Source organism: Panthera onca, chromosome C2, assembly GCF_046562875.1.
Source record: "Panthera onca isolate mPanOnc1 chromosome C2, mPanOnc1 haplotype 2, whole genome shotgun sequence".
NCBI classification, from domain to species: Eukaryota; Metazoa; Chordata; class Mammalia; order Carnivora; family Felidae; genus Panthera; species Panthera onca.
Window position 1 is genome coordinate 69,863,400 of NC_138347.1, and position 20,392 is coordinate 69,883,791.

Consider the following 20,392-nt stretch of genomic DNA (forward strand, 5'->3'; position numbering starts at 1 on the left):
AGCATGTATCATAATCCCCCTTATCCATGGGGGATATGTTCCAAGACTCCCAGTGGATGCCTGAACTTATATATACTATGCTTTTTCCTATGTGTGTATACCTATGATAACGTTTAATTTATAAATTAGGCACAGTAAGAGTTGAACAACGATAACTGATAATAAATAGAACAACTGTAACAATATGCAATAATAAAAGTTATGCGAGTGTGGTCTTTCAAAATACCTCATTGGACTGTACTCATCCTTCTTGTGATGCTGTGAGATGATAAAATGCCTACAAGATGAGATGAAGTGAGGTGGATGACGTCGGCACTGTGAAGTAGCAATAGGCTACATCACATCAGGAGGAGGACCACCTGCTTCTGGACCGCAGTTGACTGCGGGTAACTGACACTGCAGAGATGGAAACTGTGGATAAGGGGCCCTGCTGCATTACTTCTGCAACAGAAGAAGACCTCAAGAAATTCAGAAATTCTTTGGCCTTGAGAGAAACTAGGAATAATCTGTCAGTAGTCCTAGATTCTAGCCCTGACATGCTTCATGATTCCTGCCCACTTGGGGCCTGGGTCTCCTCCATGGGGACAAGGAGAATGTGACCTGTCCTCTGCCATGCACAGCTAGCACGAATTGTCAAGAGGGTGGTGTAATGGCTCTTAGTCCTGTGTGTAGATCCTTATTTCCCAGCAGTAGGATATTAGTGTCACTGAGGTGGACGTGGATTTTATGGACAAATAAGTTTTTTTTAATGTAATTTCCATTTGGATATGGAATGTATGGTTAATAGGTTTGTTTACCAAATTTGCTTTCTCAAGTCTACACTAATGTTAAAGTGACTTACCCCAGTGGTCATGTAAGAGGCATTCTGGTGGCAGAGGAAAACCAGCCTGAGGCAGTAACTATGACATTATTAACACTGAATCAACATATAGGGAGTCAAGGGATGGCTGATTTCTGATTTTGAGCTGGGATGGAAAGGGGAGAAGCCCAGGGAGTGATTCTTTCTTCCACAAAAGGGTGAGCCTCCTGCATTGGGATTGGAGTATCTGTGAACCAGAAGTGGCCTCCAGGGCTCTGCTTACCCAGAGCTCCAGAAACCTCACCACCAGCACCCCTTTTCCATTGTCTTAGACCCCATGCACCTGCTGGGGTCCTCACACCTTTGTCTCTCTCAGGCCTGTACCCTGGCGCGGCGGAACGCTGAAGTGTTTCTCAAGTACATCCACAGGAACAACGTCAGCATGCCCAGTGCCGCCAGCCACACGCGGGGACCTGAGCAGCAAGTGAAAGGTCAGTGTGGGGGCTTCCAGCCATGAGCCACATCGGCAGTACTGACCAGAGGCTGTGTACCTGGTCTTTATGCAATCTCAGATTTCCTGATTCTTCTCCTTGGATAAGAAAAATGTTGACATGAGATGGCATGGGCAGTGGTGATTCCTGGGCAATTTTTAAACATGCATCAGGATTTGGAATGGAAAAATGAAGATGTAATTTCCCCGGCACTTTTTCAGTTATCTTGATCTAGAGCAACACTTAATTTTATGAAGTAAAAGAAATGGTCTGTATCTACACCGTTTGTATAGTAGCCACTAGTCACATGGGCTACTGAGCCCTTGAAATGTGGCGAATACAACTGAGGAACTAAATTTTTCCTTTTATTGAATATTAATTAACTTAAATGTAAATATCCAGATGTGGCTAACATATATTGAAGAGCACAAGACTAGGGTATCTTACAGCCCAGAAACAAGACACAGACTGAGAAGCATAAAACCAAATTCTAATCCTGGCGTTATGACTTACCATGTAAGCTTTTATAATTTCAGTTTCTTATTTTATTTATTTATTTATTTATTTATTTATTTATTTATATTTTTAATTTTGAGAGAGAATGCGAGTGAGCTCGGGGCAGAGAGAGAGAGAGAGAGAGAGAGAGAGAGAATCCCAAAGTGGGGCTCAAGCTCACCCAATGCAGGGCTTGAGCTCACCAAACGTGAGACCATGACCTGAGCCGAAGTTGGATGCTTGACCGACTGAGCCACCCCAGAGCCCCGTTTTCATACTTTAAAATGGAAGGTATCTGAATTCTGGTTCCTCAAAACGTGGTCCCCAGACCAGCAGCACTGGTATCACCTGGAGACATGTGAGAAGCACAGACTCTCAGGCCCTGCCTAGACCTGCTGAGTGAGAAGCTTCGTTTTGACAAGAGCTCTTCCACCCCAACCAAGCAGATGATTTGTGTGCACATAAAATTTAGATAACTACTGGTCTAGAGAATCTTTAATATCTCTCTGAAGTCTATATATCTACAATTGTATGAACAAATCAGTAACCTTCAATAATTGCTAATCAGGTGACCACTTTCAGCTTAAATGATTATCATTGGTATCACTGATGCTGGGCCATGCAGAAATTGGCCTTCGAGTGAAGAATTTAACAAGTGTCATCTCATCTTGACACAGCAGAAGACTGCAAGTCTGGAGACCCAGGCTAGGGAGGGAGCTGAAACTGACCTGGAGTGAGGGGTGGGGACAGGCTGAGAGCTGAGAAGTGGGTGGCACTGATCTGCCATAGGAAGGGCCTCCCTCCCTGCTCAGAGAGCTTGAGAGGTGGGAAGATCAGAGGCCACTGGGAAGAATTACACTTAGGAATAAAATTTGCTGCAGAGAAGAAGGAAGCAGGGTTCCTTTTCCAGATATGCTCCCTGTTTGAGGTCAGGGGACCCGTGGGTGGCTGGCATTATGTCACTCTGTCCTTCGTGCACATTGCAGTGCTGGCAGCAGTCCAGGTGAGGCCAACTGCCTGCTGAGAGAGCACGTGCCTCCCCCTACACCTCACTGTACCAGGAGTGGCAGGCACCCAGAAAGACCAGAGTATGCTGCACCTTCATAAGGGTGAGGGAAGGTTGTTGTGTCCATAGGAAAGCTTTCCAGAAAGGGGAGAAATGAAATCTGAAACTCTAGGATTTTTGCCTGATCAGGGTTGATTCTCTTAACCACCGCAGAAGATTCTGCAGGGAGCAAAACAAGGATTAGGAGGCCAAAAGATTAAAATAAACACAGGTTCTTACTTGTCTTTGCCCAATTGAAGCTTCCACCTAAGCAGGGACCTACAATTTCTCCAATACCTATTTCCTTTCCACCTGCTACCTGGACCCAAGGCCAGGACCACTTATTTTAAGTTTGTATTACAGGTGCAATTATTATGGCATAACAAGCAAAAATTCAGTGACATTCAACTGTAAGCATTTATTGTTCAAGTGACTGCATTGGCTGGGGACCAGCGGTCTTGGCTGGGCTTAGCAATGCGGCTTTGTTTCATGCTGCAAGTCTGGCTGGCTTGGTGCCTTCACTGCAGGTTGGGTTCTTGCCTGTTCCACATGTATTAATTCTGGGACCCCAGTTGAAGGAGAAATTACCCGGGAAAACTCCTTATAGTGGTGATGGCAAGGTCATGTGCACAAGCAGACTAAGTTCCTGCTTGTATAATATCTGTTAACAACACATTTGCCAGATCAGGTCACACGGCTGAGCCTTAAAGCAGGGCAATTTGTCTCTTTGTGGAGCAACTAAAAAGTTACATAATAAAGGCATACATATAGGGATTGGTGACTAATTGAGACCTATGAAAGTTCTCAGCCTTAAAGGAAGAGAGACAGATTTTTGTCCTTCCAGGAGGATGCACTAAAAGTTCGAAGTACAAGCACTGTGATTTGATTGTGCCCTTTTTTGTAAAGCTTCTGTAGTGGTAGTCTGTGCTTCTCAGCTCCTCTAACCCAGAGGACCAAGGTAGCTAAGGACTCAGGCTCTGAGGTCAAACGTTTCTATCTGAATGACCCTGGGCAAGTTACCTAGCCTCTCTGAACCTCCGTGTCTTCATCTCTAAATGGAGGTATTAGTGGTATGTGCATCACAGAGTATTATGAGAATATGTGCTTGCAACCTAGCAAGTGCTTAATAAATATTAATTTTTCATATCATTGTGTATTTTATTAGTATCTAACAGAATTAGCAGGAAGCAGGAGGCAGACACAATACAAACTAAATAGGAGTGCTTCAAGCATAGAGCACACTATTAAAACACATAGGAAATTTAGGCATGTAGCCAGCTGCTGCTGGAATGACAGGAGGAGAGAGGGACATGACATGGATGAACACCTGCCGTGGCCCATCATGGTGCCACATGCCTGGTGCACGTCCTCTCACCTGACATCGTTAGAGGTAACGAGAATAGCATTCACCTTTTCTTAGCATGGAAATTTGGACCTAGAGACGTGATTCCAGGTAGACATGATCCTAACACAGCTTCCCTACACCCATGATTTCAAGGCTGTGCTGTGTGTGCATAGCCGCTTGTACAGGGCAGAGAGTGTGGCTCAGGACATGGGTTATCTATGCAGTTATACTGTCCCTCATACTGTTGTTCCTCTCCCACCCTCTCCTAGCACTCCAGAGTGGCTGGGATTCTTATCAAGTCCCCTTGCTCTCCATAGGCTCCAGAGGCCAACTGAGTTAGCTGTTATTTTAAGATCTGACACCTCCCAAGGTCTCTTACCATCAAGCACTGGCTTTGGTATGAAGAGAATCAGGGTCACTTTTAAGTTACCCTGGGGGCATCCTCTTCCTCCCTTAACTGATGAAACTTCATCAGCAGGCCTCACGCCCCCGATCTTGCTCCCCTCCGGGAAGTTCTCTGTGGACCAAGCTTTTGGTTCCCCACATCTAGTGCCTGGATTAGTCCCATGGGGAGATTTGCAAGTCACAGTTATCTGGCCCCTGGGGTGTGCAGATTTGCTCAGGGCCCCCCAGAAGCAGCGTTCCTCTCTTCTGCCCCACAGCCATCTTGAGTGAGCTCTTACAGAGGGAGAATCGCGTCCTGCACTTCTGGACCTTGAAGAAGCGACGGTTAGACCAGTGCCAGCAATATGTGGTGTTTGAACGCAGTGCTAAGCAGGTATGTTGCCCTGGCTTTGCCTCAGTTCTGGGGACTGTGTGGACACCCAGATGACCACAGCATGGGACACAGAGGAGGGTCACAGCAGCAGGCATAGTAGAGATGGGAGGTGGTGCCGACACAAGGAAGGAGAACAGACTGTCACTTAGCAGTCCTTCAGCCTTTACCCGTACTCTGTACCAGGAGTTGGGAGAAGATGCTGGGGTCAGATTGCCTCTAAGAGCTCATGGATGATTCTGGGCCTGGCCTAGAAGACGAGGATGAGACATTCTCTTTACTGGTAGGATGCTCCAAGTCTAACGGGAGAGGGCTCAGTCCTAAAATCAGCTTCCAAGCTCCATACTGACCAAATGGTGCCAGCATTTCTTGGGTCCGTCACACTGTCCCAAACAGTGTAACAATGCATGTTTTCTAATTGACAGCTGACTTTTGGGGGACTGGGTGGGTTGTTTCCTCCCACAGGCGCTGGACTGGATCCAAGAAACAGGTGAATATTACCTCTCAACACATACCTCCCCCGGAGAGACCACAGAAGAGACTCAGGAACTGCTGAAAGAGTATGGGGAATTCAGGGTGCCCGCCAAGGTAGGAAGCAATCTGGAGCCCTCCCCACACACACCCAGCACTCCCCAGTCTGGCCAGTTCTACATTATGAAAAGGAGAACAGCCTCAGTGCACAGAAATGTTGACCACAGGGGCAAGGGGTGGGGCGGCGGGGAGCATGGGTAGGATGATCTCCATTGAAACCTGAATACCCAAAGAATTGCAGCTGCTGGATGGAGCATCTGTATGAGAGAAGTCAGCTCCTATACACTGTGCTCCCAAATACTCACCTCCATGCTACAGGTGTAGACTCTGCTGTGTTCTTTTAGACCAAATAAGGCGAAGGGGCACACTCATGTGAAATGCACACTGCACTGTGAACATCTGCACCTATCCACACGTTCTTGACGTTTGAATGGTTTGGGAAGTCTACCCGTATAGGCCAGTGACTGTGGATGGGTTCACAAAACAGGTGAGTTTCTTATTTCCTGAACCAACGGCTTCCATATGGCCTCAGACCTGCAAATGAGCCAGGCCGGGGTCTCTGGGGAGCAAAATGTGCACTGGCGCACACAGCACACGCCGTCACACCCCCATTCACACTGAGGCAGGAAATGCTGTCGTAGGAGGAAATCTGTTTTCACAGCCAGGGTTTGGTCTGAGGACCCTTGGGTCTGAATGAAAATCTCCTGTCTCAGTTCCCTCTTTGTGGCATCCTCGCGCCTCACACTGGGCTCCCTGCCATCGAGGAGCCTGTCTTGGCACCACTTCCTCACATGGCAGGTGCTCTAACCAGGATGAGAGCTGCTTTTGTGGGGGTCACAGTGGGGGGAACGTATTGATGCCCACCCCCCCCCCCCCGCCTGCCCCAAAGATCCCTGCTAAGGCACATTTCCTCTAGTTTCCTGTCACAAAATTAGGCCCTTAGCCTCTTTCTGGAACTGATACTTTACGAGTAGGTATTCACTTTATGAATTCTACACTATGAACTTCTGATAGTGGCAAACTTTCCCCTGCAACCCTGTGAGCTGCGGGGCCTTTTCATCCAATGTGAAAAGCTGTCAGTTCAGATAAGAGACTCATTTCAGTACCAACCAGAGCAAACAGCACTAGGAAGGTGACAGATGTCCAGAACTCTTTTCAAATCCAAATGAAAATAGCTTTTGAATGACCTATACTTTGTGTCTATCTGCCCCCCTCCAAATAATGAACCATTAACAAGCAGAATGGTATCAGATCCACTGGTGTTCCAACCCCATCAGATGGATTGTGGTAGATACCCAGAACTTGTTAGGATCGGAATCTGTTCATAACCTAAAAGGAAATGTAGAGAATTGTCTAGTCAACTTAACTTCCTCTTCCTTAAAATCTTCTTGCTGTCTTTCTCCTCTTTTCCATTCATATTCGTAACCACCCTAACTGGATTCCATGCTTTCAGCCTCTCCTTCCTTCCCATCCATCCTGCTCATCATTGAGGTTCATCTTGAAAACACTGGGTGGGTCCTGTTTCCACCCAGTCCAAGAACTTCAGTGATTCGCCAGTGTCTTCAGATTAACAACCTCCACAATAGCACCACCTCACCTCCCCAGTTTTATCTTCATTATTCTTTCGTGCAAATTTTATGCTCCAGCTGAATGGATGTATTTTCTTACCCTCTGAGAGATACATCATATGCTTTCTTGCCTCTGTACCTTTTCCATACTGTTTTTCTGCCTAGAATATGATTTTCTTCCTTCTGGTTTGTACTTTTAAAAAAAAAAAGCCTGCCTTTCCACTGGAGTGCCTCCTTCTCTGTGATCATGCAGACATGCCGGGATGTGATCTGGCCCATCCCTGCATTCCGGCCACTGTTGTCTGTATAACCCTTAAGGGACCTGCCATGAACCATCCTGTTCTCCAGTAATCTGTGTGAAGTGTCATCTCATGTCTGAGCCAGCAAGATCCCAAAGGATAAGAACCACACTTTGTTTACTTGCCTGACTGAATCATGCATCAAAGGGAGGCTGCAAATATTTGTGAACATAGGGGAAAAAAGAAGTTTGGGTAGATTCAATGACTCCCTACACCAAATCTATATTTAATGTGATTCTATTACTTTGGCTCTCTCTGTTCTCTCTCCCTCCTAACTTAACTCCTTCCATAATGGGGTTTCATTTTCCCATCTATCATGTTCTAAGTCTCAAGAATATTTATTATTGGGATATCTACAGGGTAACGAATCCGGCTGAAGAGCTTCTGATTAAAGGCAACAGTTGCCTCCTGTTCCTCTCCAGCTGCACTTCCCAGAGGCAAGCCTCCTTTAACTAGCTACCTTTGATTTTAATCTTTATAACCAGTAAAGTGAATTGGAAACGGAAACCAAATTGACCTCAACACAGAGAGAAAATAGGGTGGCCCTCACAACTAAACAGGGCAATAGAGCATATTGAATATATTGAATTATTATTCTCTGCTCCAAAGAAACAGATCAAATAGAATAAACACTAAATATAAAAATATACTTTCTATATAGCAAGCCACAAGTGTAAAGAGAAAAATAAGATAAAGAGAACCGGGTGGGGATAAGAGGATAACAAAATTTTTCTTATTATGGTAGGCTGTAGAAAATCCAGTTCGAAGAATACACGAGATATTTTCCTATTGTGGGTTTCCAAATTTATAAGGAGTCAAAGCACATGATGATAGGAAAGCTTAATCATTTTGGCAGCTGGAAGAAATCTATTTCTTCTAATAGCAAAAATTTTTTTGAAGATTCTTTGGTTTTTCATTTTTTACAATTCAGTGGATTTTCTATATTCACAAGGTCATACAACCATTGCCACTATCTAGCTCCAGAACATTTTCATTACCCTCAATAGAAACCCTGTACCCATTAGCAGTGACTCCCCATTCCTTCCTCTCCTCAGCCCCTGGAGCCACTATTCTATTTTCTGTCTTTATGAATTTGCCTATTCTGGAAATTTCATATAAACAGAATCCGGGAATCCTGTAATACGTGGCCTTTTGTGTCTGGCTTTTTTCATGTATAATGTTTTCAAGGTTCATTCATGTTGTGGCATGCATCATTACTTCATCGCTTTGTCTGACTGAATAATACTCCATTATAGAGATATGCCACACTTTTTATCCATTCATCAGTTGATGGACATTTGGGTTGTTTTCTGTTTGAGGCCACTATGAATAATGAATATTTGTATACAAGCCTTTGTGTAAACATCTCTTTTCAGTTCTCTTAGGTATATACCTAGGAGTGGAATGGCCGAGGCCTATAGTGACTGTATGTTTAACTTTTTGAGGAGCTGCCCAACTGTGGCTGTGCCATTTTACATCCCCACCAGTGGTGTATAAGAGTTCTGACTTCTCCACATCCCCTCCAACACTTGTTATCATTCGTCTTTTTAATATAGCCATTCTGGAGGGCATGGGGATTTTATTTACATCTCCCAAAGAGAACTGATGTTGAGAAGACACTTCTTTAAACTGGTAATTTTATCTCCAAAAGTGAAAGAAGCTATGAGATAAGTCAGACTTAATTCTTAACAGAAGAGAATTAAATGATAACAAAAGTGCCTTGTGCCTTAGCTGAACTAAATTAGCTAATTGAGAAATGAAGGCTGTGTGTAAAGGGGACACTGGGCTTGTTTGCAGGTGCTTTACACTGAGAAAAGTAGGATCTGAACAGTTCAGATAAAAGATGGGCCTGATTTTGTTTCTGAGACTCGTAAGAGGATATAGTTTACATGCAATAGACATTTTTGAAAGTTTTAGTTGCTCACATATAGTGACAAACTCTCCCCTGTGGAATGAATGTGAAGATGTATCTCAAGAGAACTTTTTACCCACACAGGGAGCTCAATAAATTCATATCTACAAAGAATGTATCAATAAATACAAGGAATATCAGCAATGAAAGGCAAATTGGAAGATTATAATGAGATTATGAGAATAATATCAGAAGGCTAAATAACTTTAATAACTTATCAAATGTGCAAAAGATACCAAAAGGGCTTTTTGAAAACTATATTCAGAGTAAGGCTCACTGATCAGGGAAAGATGGCATAATATTAACTGATCAAAGAAGGGAAAGAAGAAAAAGGGTGGGGGGGGGGCAGGAAGAAAAATAGAACTACTGACCCCTTTATTTTTACCTCTGACTTTTCTAGCAGATTACATAGAATTCAAAATAGAGCAAAACATACATTAGAGGAACCATGAAGCCCAGGATAAGTGAGATATTTATCCATTCTAAATTTCCAGGCTTAAATGAATTACATTTCCTAAAGGCTTGATGGCCCATACACCTGACCCTACCATTCAAGAGCCTCTGCAATCTGACCCCCATTTTATCAGTCTATATAAGTTACTCTGTTTTGGTGGCAAGACTTGAGATTCAAACTGGCTTGAATTATGAAAGGGAAAAGATATTGTATGGCTGTATATGGAAATGAATATAGAAGCCATGGCTAGACCTCCCAGGAGTCCAAGAAAATCTGAATGACTCAGCCTTATGGGAAGAACAAGAAATGTGGCATAGTCTCACCTCTGGATGTGAACACTGGGCTGTCACCCTACACCAGGGGCCATCCTAGCAATCACACTGTCTTGTCATCTCATGACAGGGGGATCAGGAATACATCACCGCTACTGTGATTCAGCTTCTCTTTCCCTTCTCATGTCTGCTGTCTGTTTTCAGTTCTACTCTGCAACCACCTATCCAGTTTTCCATGCAGTCCAAATCCCCAGAAAAACAACTGGGGCCAGTTCACCACACAAGAAGTCAGTGGCTTCATACTGATGGGCCACCCCAGTGATACAAGTGTTTTGCCTCTGATATCATCAGCTGTGACCAAGCATTTGCCAGGTCACATGGTGCCACCATAGTCACTCGTATGTGAGAATTCATTTCAGACTACTCTAAGTAGGTGCATGGTTGCAGTCCAGTGTATGGGTCAAATTTTTCATCTAATTCTCCCCAGTATAAACCCTCAACTTTTGCTGGTCCAGCTTTGCTTACCTCCAAACACAATATTACTCACTAATTCATTTATTCAAAATTTATGGTATGCCTACTATTTTCTAGACCCTGGAGATACAAATGAATCAGATGTAACACTTACCTTTGAGATGTGCACGGTCTAATGAAGGAGACACATAAGTGACTCAGACTGATATGTGCTGAAGTAGAGGTACACATATAGTGCTTTAGGGACAGGGGAAAGAGCATCCCCCATCAGCTGGTGGGGAAGAGGGCCACTGGATGGAAAGCAGGGATGAGTAGGTACCACCCATGGCAGCAGGAGGGACATGTGAGGTCGGCATGACTGGTGCTTAGGGGCCATGGAGATCCTGGAGGCAGTCACTAAGGTAGGTGAGACCACATGAGGAGGGTTTGTCTACACTGCCCATTTAACTGTCCATTTGCTCCCCCAGGTCCATACATACCTGGGACCCTCTTGGTCACAAGCCATTCTCTCTGTTGCATCTGAATCACAGTTTCCAGGTTTCAGGATGCCATTTCCTGTGATGGAGCTGCCTGTAGGGCTGCTGCCACCAGCTGGCCATGAAACTCCCATTTCATGATGACATCTTACTAAGAGAGTAAATAAATAAAAATAAATAAGTGCTTTCAAGAGTTTTACATAAAGATTTCTTGATTATAGCTGCAAAAAATTAATCTCTGTTTTAAATAAGTAGCAAACCTTATAACAATTGTTTTCAGAGGGGAAAAAAAACCCCTAAATGTAGTGAGGTAGAAGTCCTTAGGATACCAGGGATCTTTTCTTAACCGATTCCCAATGCTATTATTCTTTGCCTTATCATGGCTAAGGAGATGCTTCTCCTGTCCCCATACCCACCTTCTTTCCTTCACACCAAAGTTTTTTGGGGCCCTCGTTTCCCAGCCTGGGTACCAGCTCATTGTCCTGAGACAGGAGACGCTCAGACATGTGTGTTGCTGAAGAGCTGGATTCCACATCTTTCTGGCCTTGCTTGTCTTTCTGGCCAGGAGGAGTCCCTTTCTGGCATTTCTTGAGAGGGTTAGTCTGTTGTGGGAGATGAGCCTGGAAAAGTGAGGGAGGAGGGTGGAATAAAGAAAGGCTCTTCTGGAGCACCTGGGTGACTCAGTTGGTTAAGCATCCAAATTTGGCTCAGGTCATGATCTCATGGTTCGTCGATTCAGGCCCCACATAGGGCTCTGTGCTGAGAGCTCAGAACCTGGAGCCTGCTTCAGATTCTGTGTCTCCCTCTCTCTCTCTCTGCCCCTCTTCTGCTCATGCTCTGTCTCTCTCTCTCTCAAAATAAACATTAAAAAAAAAGAAGAAGAAAAAAGGCTCTTCTGTCCGTTCTACTTTTGCTCCAGAAATTTTTTGCCTCAGTTATCTAGATTTTAGCATGATCTAAATCTTGGACCTACTCTCTTCCAATCCAAAAGATAATTTTACTTCTCAGAATATTATTCCAGTATTCTTTACTGTTTCGTAAAATTAATCAAGCTTCCCTGATTTTGGAGTTTCAAAACCCAACCTTAGGATAAAAGATAAGCAAGTGTTTACTTCTTTGAACATTTCTTCTGTTTCCGTATCTTACTGACATAGTCCTGTTTCCCCACGAGACCTTTCCTGCCCATGCCAGCCCACCTTCATTTTTTCCTGTTTTAAAATTCCTGCAGTGTTAACTCTACATACTTCTCATGTTGACGTTCAGTTACATAATGCCCCAAGTTATTTAACCACTCTACATGACTATCTTATCCCCTCTAGAGATATAGACTGTTTAGGGAAAATGAGTATCTTTTTCTCTGCTTTTGTTTACCCCCCGAGCCTGTCCCCACAGCCTTCCGCACAGTGGTTTGGTACAGTGGTATGGACAGAGTAGATGTTGAACAACCTCTTGCTAGAAATGAAATTAATCCAATACACATCAAAACTCTACCTTAGCCCTGTAGTAGATACTAGCTTCATTAACTCCATTCTCTCTCTCTCCCTCCCTCCCTCTCTCTCTCCCTCCCCCTCCCTCCCTCCCCCTCCTCCTCTCCCTCCCTCCCTCCCTCCCCCCACCTCCTCCTCCTCTCCCTCCTTCCTCCTTCTCTCAGACAAGATCCTGGTAGTGAAAGGGGCAGACTTCACTCTTAAATATGTTAATTGGATTTCTTTAGATCCTGGCCTATGTCAGCTTACCTGTTGACAAGCCCACTTGAGGCCAATACAGTGAAGGGAAGAGAACTAGGCACTTTGGTCCAGAGGCAAACAGGCTGTGTCACTCACAGGTGGTATGAATTTGAACAAGCCCTAAGCCTCTCTAAGCCTCAGCTTTTTTCATCTTGGCTCAAAAAGACCCCATACCACCTCCTTCCATCCACCTTTTAGAGATACTTTAAGACTCAAATGGATCTCAGATGTGCCTTTAACCTATTCTGTGAACTGATAAATATATTAATGTGTAAGATTCTTACAGTAGTCATGATGGCTAACATGTATTGCTTCCTGAGCTCTTAATATGAGCACTATGTTCCAGGCACTGTTCTGAGCATTCTACATTGTCATTTCATGAAATGTTCACAACAACCTATGATGTAGGATTATTATGATCCCTATTTTGCAGGTAAAGGAACTGAGGCACTGAGGATTTAACTAATTTATTCAAGATCTCCCAGCTAGTAAGTGAGAGCTGGGCTATAAACCCAGGCAGGCAGTGAGGTATCTGTGGCTGCTGTGAAGAAAAGAGGGATGGGACTGAAGGGCCATGAGAGTAAATGTAATCTAGTAATTTAAGACCATCTTTTGGGACAGCAAACAAAGGAGAAGGTGAAGCTTCTGATTCAACTGGCCGATAGCTTTGTGGAAAAAGGCCACATTCATGCCACAGAGATCAGGAAATGGGTGACCACAGTGGACAAGCATTACAGAGACTTCTCCTTGAGGATGGGAAAGTACCGGTACTCCCTGGAGAAAGCCCTCGGCGTCAACACAGAGGTAGGCATGGGGGTTGCTTAGCTGGGACATCCTCCCTTCTCTTCTTCTCCATGCCACTGATCTCATTACCATGGAAGGAAGTGGGCTGTCCAGAGCAATCTTTCTGAGCTATTGACCCCTAGAACACCTGCCTTGTGTGGTTTTTCTAGTGGAGGGGATGGATCTTGGTAAGGCATTGGCCTCCAGCCCCTCATGATTAGTACTATACAGCAAAATTGGCTGGCCAGGGGTGGGACCCATGGCTACAGAACAGTTTTTCTATGTGTACAGTTAACTGTTGCCTTTGACGATTAAACCCTTTACCTTGGCTTCATCAGTACCATCTTCCAACCAATTATGTTAATCAGCAAATGTTAGGGTCCCCAGTATGCACAATAGTGCTCTTTCAAGAATAAGGGATGCAGTTGTACAAAGGCTATTTGACATTTCAGCTGAAAAGAGATACTATTTGCCATGAATCAAGGAAAGACTGACTGTTAATCTCTTCTTTGTAATAGAGGTCAGTAACCTATGAATTAAGAGCTAAATATAGGCTGGCAATTTAATCCTAGGATTTCTAATTCTTAAGTCTTTAAATAGGCTCATGCTCTGAAGCAGAGCAGACTAGAGAGTGTACTAGTTAAACCGCTAAAATTGAGGGAAATAATAACATATCCCCCATGCTTTAAACTGTGAGATTTTTTTCTAAAGGCTCCCACCCTGTATACATACAAAACAGTGGTTGAAATAAGCAGGGATGGGCAGCTAGAAAATTTCGTAATTGTTCTATCATTTAGCTTTCTATTTACAAGGGAAGTTGTTCATTTAAATAAAAATATTGGCTTTTAACATGGATGGAACTGAAGAGTGTGATGCTAAGTGAAATAAGCCATACAGAGAAAGACAGATACCATATGTTTTCACTCTTATGTGGATGGATCCTGAGAAACTTAACAGAAACCCATGGGGGAGGGGAAGGAAAAAAAAAAAAGAGGTTAGAGTGGGAGAGAGCCAAAGCATAAGAGACTGTTAAAGACTGAGAACAAACTGAGGGTTGATGGGGGGTGGGAGGGAGGGGAGAGTGGGTGATGGGTATTGAGGAGGGCACCTTTTGGGATGAGCACTGGGTGTTGTATGGAAACCAATTTGACAATAAATTTCATATATTGAAAAAAAAAAGAAAAAAAATATTGGCTTTTATTATTTTCCCTTGACAAATGAAAGTTTTCTTATATCTTTATGTATTTCGGTTCCACACTGTTTTAATGGTTAATAACCAATCTTAGACTAATGTATATGTGTGTGTGCATATAGATAGATTGATTGATTTAATAAGGACTGAAATCCTTGGGGAAATATGACACTAATTATTAAATATACTTATTGTTTTTCCTTGCTATGGATATTAGCCCTGACCATTTGACTTGAACATTTTAAATATTTCTTATTTGGAAAAAAATGTATATTCCTTAAAGAAGAGCACTCATAGGTGGCCATTTGAGGGATTCCCCATCTTCTGAACTTGCTCCATTATATCTTTCTCCCGTTTTGCCTTCTACCTCCTCCCCTAACTTTGGTGAGTTGCTCTCCCGAAGCATCTCTCAGATGACCTCTGCCATCTCTCTCTGTGTAGGACAATAAGGACTTGGAGCTGGACATCATCCCAGCAAGCCTTTCAGATCGTGAGGTCAAGCTACGGGATGCCAACCACGAAGTCAATGAAGAGAAGCGGAAGTCAGCCCGGAAGAAAGAGTATGTTTTGGAGAGCTTTCACCCAATTAGCAAGCTCCTCTTGTTTTTCTCTGCTACATGACCCTTTTGACAGCTTAATGTGTCCTCATGACCACCCACAGAAGGATGGAATGGACAGACATGATGCTTCTAGCCACACTTCACACAAATCAAGAATTATAGAGCATTGGATAGTGGAAACAAGGAACCATGCCCACCATATAAAACATTTCTTGATCACTCTGCTTTCTTTATATTGGTGCTGGGGAATTACACATACCCAGAGATCTTGCAAGGGCTTTATGGAAAACGTTTTGACAGATTCATTTTTGGGTAGTGCTGGAAAAAAATAGTGTGTCCTAAAATTAAGAAGCCCAATGTAGTTGATTTTATCAAAATAGAGTAGGACCACAGGTCCCTTGGAGCTGAAGAAACTGAAGCCAGTCTGCAAAGCCAGAGCTTGTGTTTTATCTGGGAAGTGTATTAGTTTGTTTGGGCTGCTGTAACAAAGTATGATGAATTAGGTAGTTTCAACAGCAGAAATATATTGTTTCACAGTTCTAGAGACTGGAAATCTGAGATCAAAGTGTTGGCAGAGTTGATTCCATCTGAGGGCTTGGAAGGAAGGATTTGTTCCAGGCCTTTCTCCTTACCTTCTGGATAGCTGGCTTCAGGTGCACATGGCATTCTCCCAAAATATACTTATATACATATTTCTCCCTTTTAAAAAAAATTTTTTTTTTAATGTTTATTTATTTTTGAGACAGAGAGAGACAAAGCATGAACAGGGGAGGGGCAGAGAAAGAGGGAGACACAGAATCTGAAACAGGCTCCAGGCTCTGAGCTGTCAGCACAGAGCCTGACGCGGGGCTCAAACTCACTGACCATGAGATCATGACCTGAGCTGAAGTCGGACGCTTAACCGACCGAGCCACCCAGGCGCCCCTATTTCTCCCTTTTTTAATGACACCAGTCACTTTGGAACAGGGCCCTACCCTTCTCCAGTATGACTCAGTCTTAACTATTTACATTTGTAATGGCTATTTCTAAATAAAGTTGCATTCTGAGGTACTAGGAGTTGGGACTTTAACATATGAATTTTGGGGGAACACAATTCAGCCTGTAACAAGGAGGGTAATAAAGAGATCATACTTGGCCAAATCTTCCTGCTGGACTCTCTCAGGGTCACCAAATAGCCAGAGGATGTTAAAGGGCAGGTGAAAAAGAGAACAAAATGAGATGGAGGGTAGTGGAGCTAAATTATGAAGAAAGACAGTCAAGACTGCAGGAAGCAGATGGAGAAAAAGGGAGAGGGTGGAAGAATACCAGAAACCAAGGCAGTAAAATCAAAGATAACTTTTCAAAGCATCTCAGATTATGTTCCTCCTGATTTTCCTTCTTTCCTTGTCTACCAAGTACCTGCAGTGTATAAGAAACTTTGCTCATGTGATCTTATTTAATCCTTTCAGCAACCCTGTGTGATCAGCTGTTTATAAGTAGGGAGTCTGAGGTTTAGAGAAGCAAGTCCTACCTCTAGTAAATGACAAAATCATAACTCAGCTTCTATTTGTCTGACTTTAAAGCTCATGCCCTTTCCACTCTACCAATAGAATAAGAATATTAAGAGAGTGGCTACTTAACTCCTGCAAAAGGAAATTTTTTTTAATTGATACTTTAATATTAATAGAAAGACCACTGCTAGAACAGTGTATTGCTGTAAGGAAAATCCCACAAAGGTAAAGGTCCAGGAAAAGATGCTGCTCATTTTCATATTTCTTGTGAAATTCCCCACAGGGGACACTTTAGGGATAGTCATTCTCAAAACTTTCATGTGATGGAGCACCTTCAAATTGGGGCTTTCGTTATGAACTACCATGAAAAACTGACATAGAAAGCCTATAAGATAAATGTGTAAGCATATACTTTGGCAAATTAGACATTACCGCATATCACATGTCAGCTAGGAAGCACCATTTTTTACTAAACATCTGTAAAAGAAAGAAAATGAAGTAGGTATACTTCAGTGAAGCCACGCATCATAAGTTTAATAACTGCCAGAGAGCATTGTGTTGTTTTGGGGCCCAAGTGGAAGGGAGCTCTCTCCTTACAGATGTGAAGCACAAGCTTTGCTTTACGGGAGACCGAAGAGCAGTCACAACATTGTTAACTTGTGCTGTGCCTGGATTTGCTTGCTCAGCTTCACTCACACCAGTCTGTGCTGTAAACAAGCCCTGTTAGAAATAGCATCAATGTGTACAGGATAATCTAGGCCAGAGGTCAGCAAACTATGGCCTACGAGCCAAATCTGACCCCTCGTCTGTTTCGCATAGTCTGTAAGCATAAAGTTATTTTTTAAATATTTTTAAGTGGTTGAAAAAATATCAAAAGAAAAATATTTTATGATGTGAAAATTGGATAAAATTCTTTTTGTATCCATAAATAAAGTTTTATTGGAACACAACCACACTTTTTCTTTTCATATTGTCTGTGGCTCCTTTCACATTACAACAGCAAAGTTGCCCACAAATATTGACTATCAGGCTCTTTACAGAAAAAGTGTGCTACCCACTCCTCCTCCCCCACCCCCCGCCCCCAGTCTCAGTGGCAGCGTCTTGGGCATCTGTGCCTGGCTTTTAAACCTGGTTTGACTTCTAGTACTGCTACCATTTTGGTAAAAGTCAACAGTTCTATTGAACAGGAAACAGAAATCCTCATTCCGGGAGCTGTGAGACTTCCATGCAGGAAGCTGAGAGTGGAGCTGTCTAGCTGGTGAGAATGAGTATGAGTGTTGCTGCGTGTTTGTGCATACATGTGAGCACACACGTGTAATGGAGGACACACGCATGTCAGCAAAGCATCACAGAGTAGCGAGACTGAGGCAGGAAAGGGAGAGAATATGGAACTAGCTGAACACAAACATGCTGGAGGGATAGAGAACCAATGATAATACTCAGAGGCAAGGAATTTTGGAGAAAGGAAGAGACATGTTGGTAAAGCAGAAAAATGGGGTCATTCAGGAATGTCATAAATGCTGGGGTGGGGAAGGGAAGTTTGAAGGAGGGGAGGTATTCTGTCCCGAACCAACTAAAAGCCCATTTGTTTTCTTCTAGATTCATTATGGCTGAATTACTGCAGACAGAGAAGGCGTATGTAAGGGACTTACATGAGTGCTTAGAGGTAAGTCTTGCAGTAATCGGTTCACAGCTGTATTGGAAAAATGACAGCCTTGCCAGCATCAAGTCCTTGAGAGGAGCTCAGTGCTCCTTGTCTTCTCCCGGAGCTTAACACATAAAAGCCAACAAAGGAAATCTTTCTCCCAGAGTCAGTAGTAATTGCAGGGGATTTTAAAATGCTTTTGAAAAGAAACTCTTCTCAGATTGGAGCTAGCCCCAGCTAGCATAGACAAGACTTGAATTCAAAATAAAAACCATGACATAGTCAGTGAACTTAAGTTGAGTCTGCAATTTACACCTTCCCCCAGACACACTCAAACACACACACACGTTTAATAAGAGGAATGTGGAGTTTGTACTTTGCTAGAGTCCAGAATGTGAGTTTCCCTAGCAACAGTTGAAGGTAATGGAACATTTGGGTTTTCTTTCTTCCTGTTCTGTTTATTTACCATCTCACTTTTTACACTCCATATGCAAGCCCAGTCTGAGTCTTAGCCCTCCCGTGTGAAGACCTGTTTATTTTGTCTGCATTTTGTAGTACTTGCCAGTGATGAAGATGTTGCTATCTTACAGACCTACCTGTGGGAAATGACCAGTGGCGTGGAGGAGATCCCCCCTGGGATCCTTAATAAAGAGCATATCATCTTTGGCAACATCCAGGAGATCTACGATTTTCATAACAAGTAGGTTGGTGGAGGGTTTCCCCAGAGCATACTTAGGGCCATAAATACTCATCATCAGGGCCTCTCAATGAGTGGATCAAAGCTGATTGGCAAATGTTGCCTGGTAATATTACCTGTTACTGCCTGGTGATATTACCTGTTAAATTTTCTTTTCTTTTTTTTCATGTTTGTTTATTTTTGAGAGAGAGCATGAGTGGGGGAGGGGCACCGAGAGGGGGACACAGGATCCAAAGTAGGCTTTGCGCCAACTGCAGAGAGCCAGATGCTGGGGCTCGAACTCACGAACCATGAGATTGTGACCTGAGCCGAAGTCAGACGCTCAACTGACTGAGCCACCTATGCGCCCCTACCTGTTAAGTTTTCTAAGTCAGTTGCTGTCAGACTTTTTTCTCACTCACCCCTATTTTTCCACAATTGTCCAAAATTGCTCATGGAGAGTGAAGTCAAGAATTCGGCAATGTCTCTCCCCAGTTCTCCTTAGGGCAGCATCTTCATATCCAATCAGAATGATAACCAGGCTTTGAGGAACTGAAAGTAGCTTCCCCTCAGCAAAATTGTGGGGAATTCTGACACTAGAATTCATCTAAGGCTAATTATTCTACCTTGTGGGCCATACGTATCAAATTCCATTGAAGTTTTTTTTCAACTTAAATTCCCCCTCTATCCCCAACTACCTGATAATCCCCACCTTCAACCAAAACAAAAACATATGTAAATAAATATATAGATAATCAGAATACCTAATGGAACACATTTTTTGACAGCTTATAGGGAATATCAGTCAACCCTCTATGTTTTGTTAAAATAGAACCATAGGGCCCTAAAGCCTCATAGTTCATTTTGTCCAACTCCCAATTTAGGTATCTTCTCTACAGCATACTAAACACGGTATATTGTTAACTGAGTCAGCAAGAACATTGATTGGTTAATTACATAGCCAACAAATGGAAATAACTCAGTTTCCAAAATATGACAAAGAAAGGGAATCTCAAGACGCAAGAATAGTGTTGGTATAAAGTCCTAATGCTCTCTTGGAACTCTGTTGCAGAAAGGGGCTAAAGGTAGAGGTTGAATGTTGTAGGATACAATTCAGGAGAAAGTCCTATGGTCAGGCTCATCAAGGCATTTACCAAGTTAAGTAGTCATGCTGGAGATAAAACTACCAGCCCCAAGAGTTCCTGATGAGACCCTATGAACAGGTGAGGCAAGACCATAGAACAGTACTATCCAATAAAGCTTTCTTCAATGTTTCTGGAAATGTTCTGTGTCCTTGCTGTTTAATACTATAGCCACCAGACTTGCATGGAAGTTGAACACTTGAAGTGTGATCTGTGCTACTGAGAACAGAGTTTTTCATTT

The 20,392-nt window shown here is 43.2% G+C and overlaps 1 protein-coding gene across 7 annotated transcripts in view; it reads left to right on the plus strand.

The window, feature by feature from the left end:
* The window catches only part of KALRN (kalirin RhoGEF kinase), a 668,576-nt gene that overhangs the window by 399,740 nt on the left and 248,444 nt on the right, over positions 1–20,392 (plus strand). For all 7 annotated transcript variants that reach the window (XM_060639748.3, XM_060639750.3, XM_060639747.3 and 4 more), the window contains exons 19-25: positions 1,176–1,290; positions 4,838–4,953; positions 5,416–5,538; positions 13,285–13,467; positions 15,080–15,198; positions 18,288–18,354; positions 18,924–19,033. In XM_060639748.3, coding sequence (XP_060495731.1) covers positions 1,176–1,290; positions 4,838–4,953; positions 5,416–5,538; positions 13,285–13,467; positions 15,080–15,198; positions 18,288–18,354; positions 18,924–19,033 — 833 coding nt within the window. The remainder of the gene's footprint in view (positions 1–1,175; positions 1,291–4,837; positions 4,954–5,415; positions 5,539–13,284; positions 13,468–15,079; positions 15,199–18,287; positions 18,355–18,923; positions 19,034–20,392) is intronic.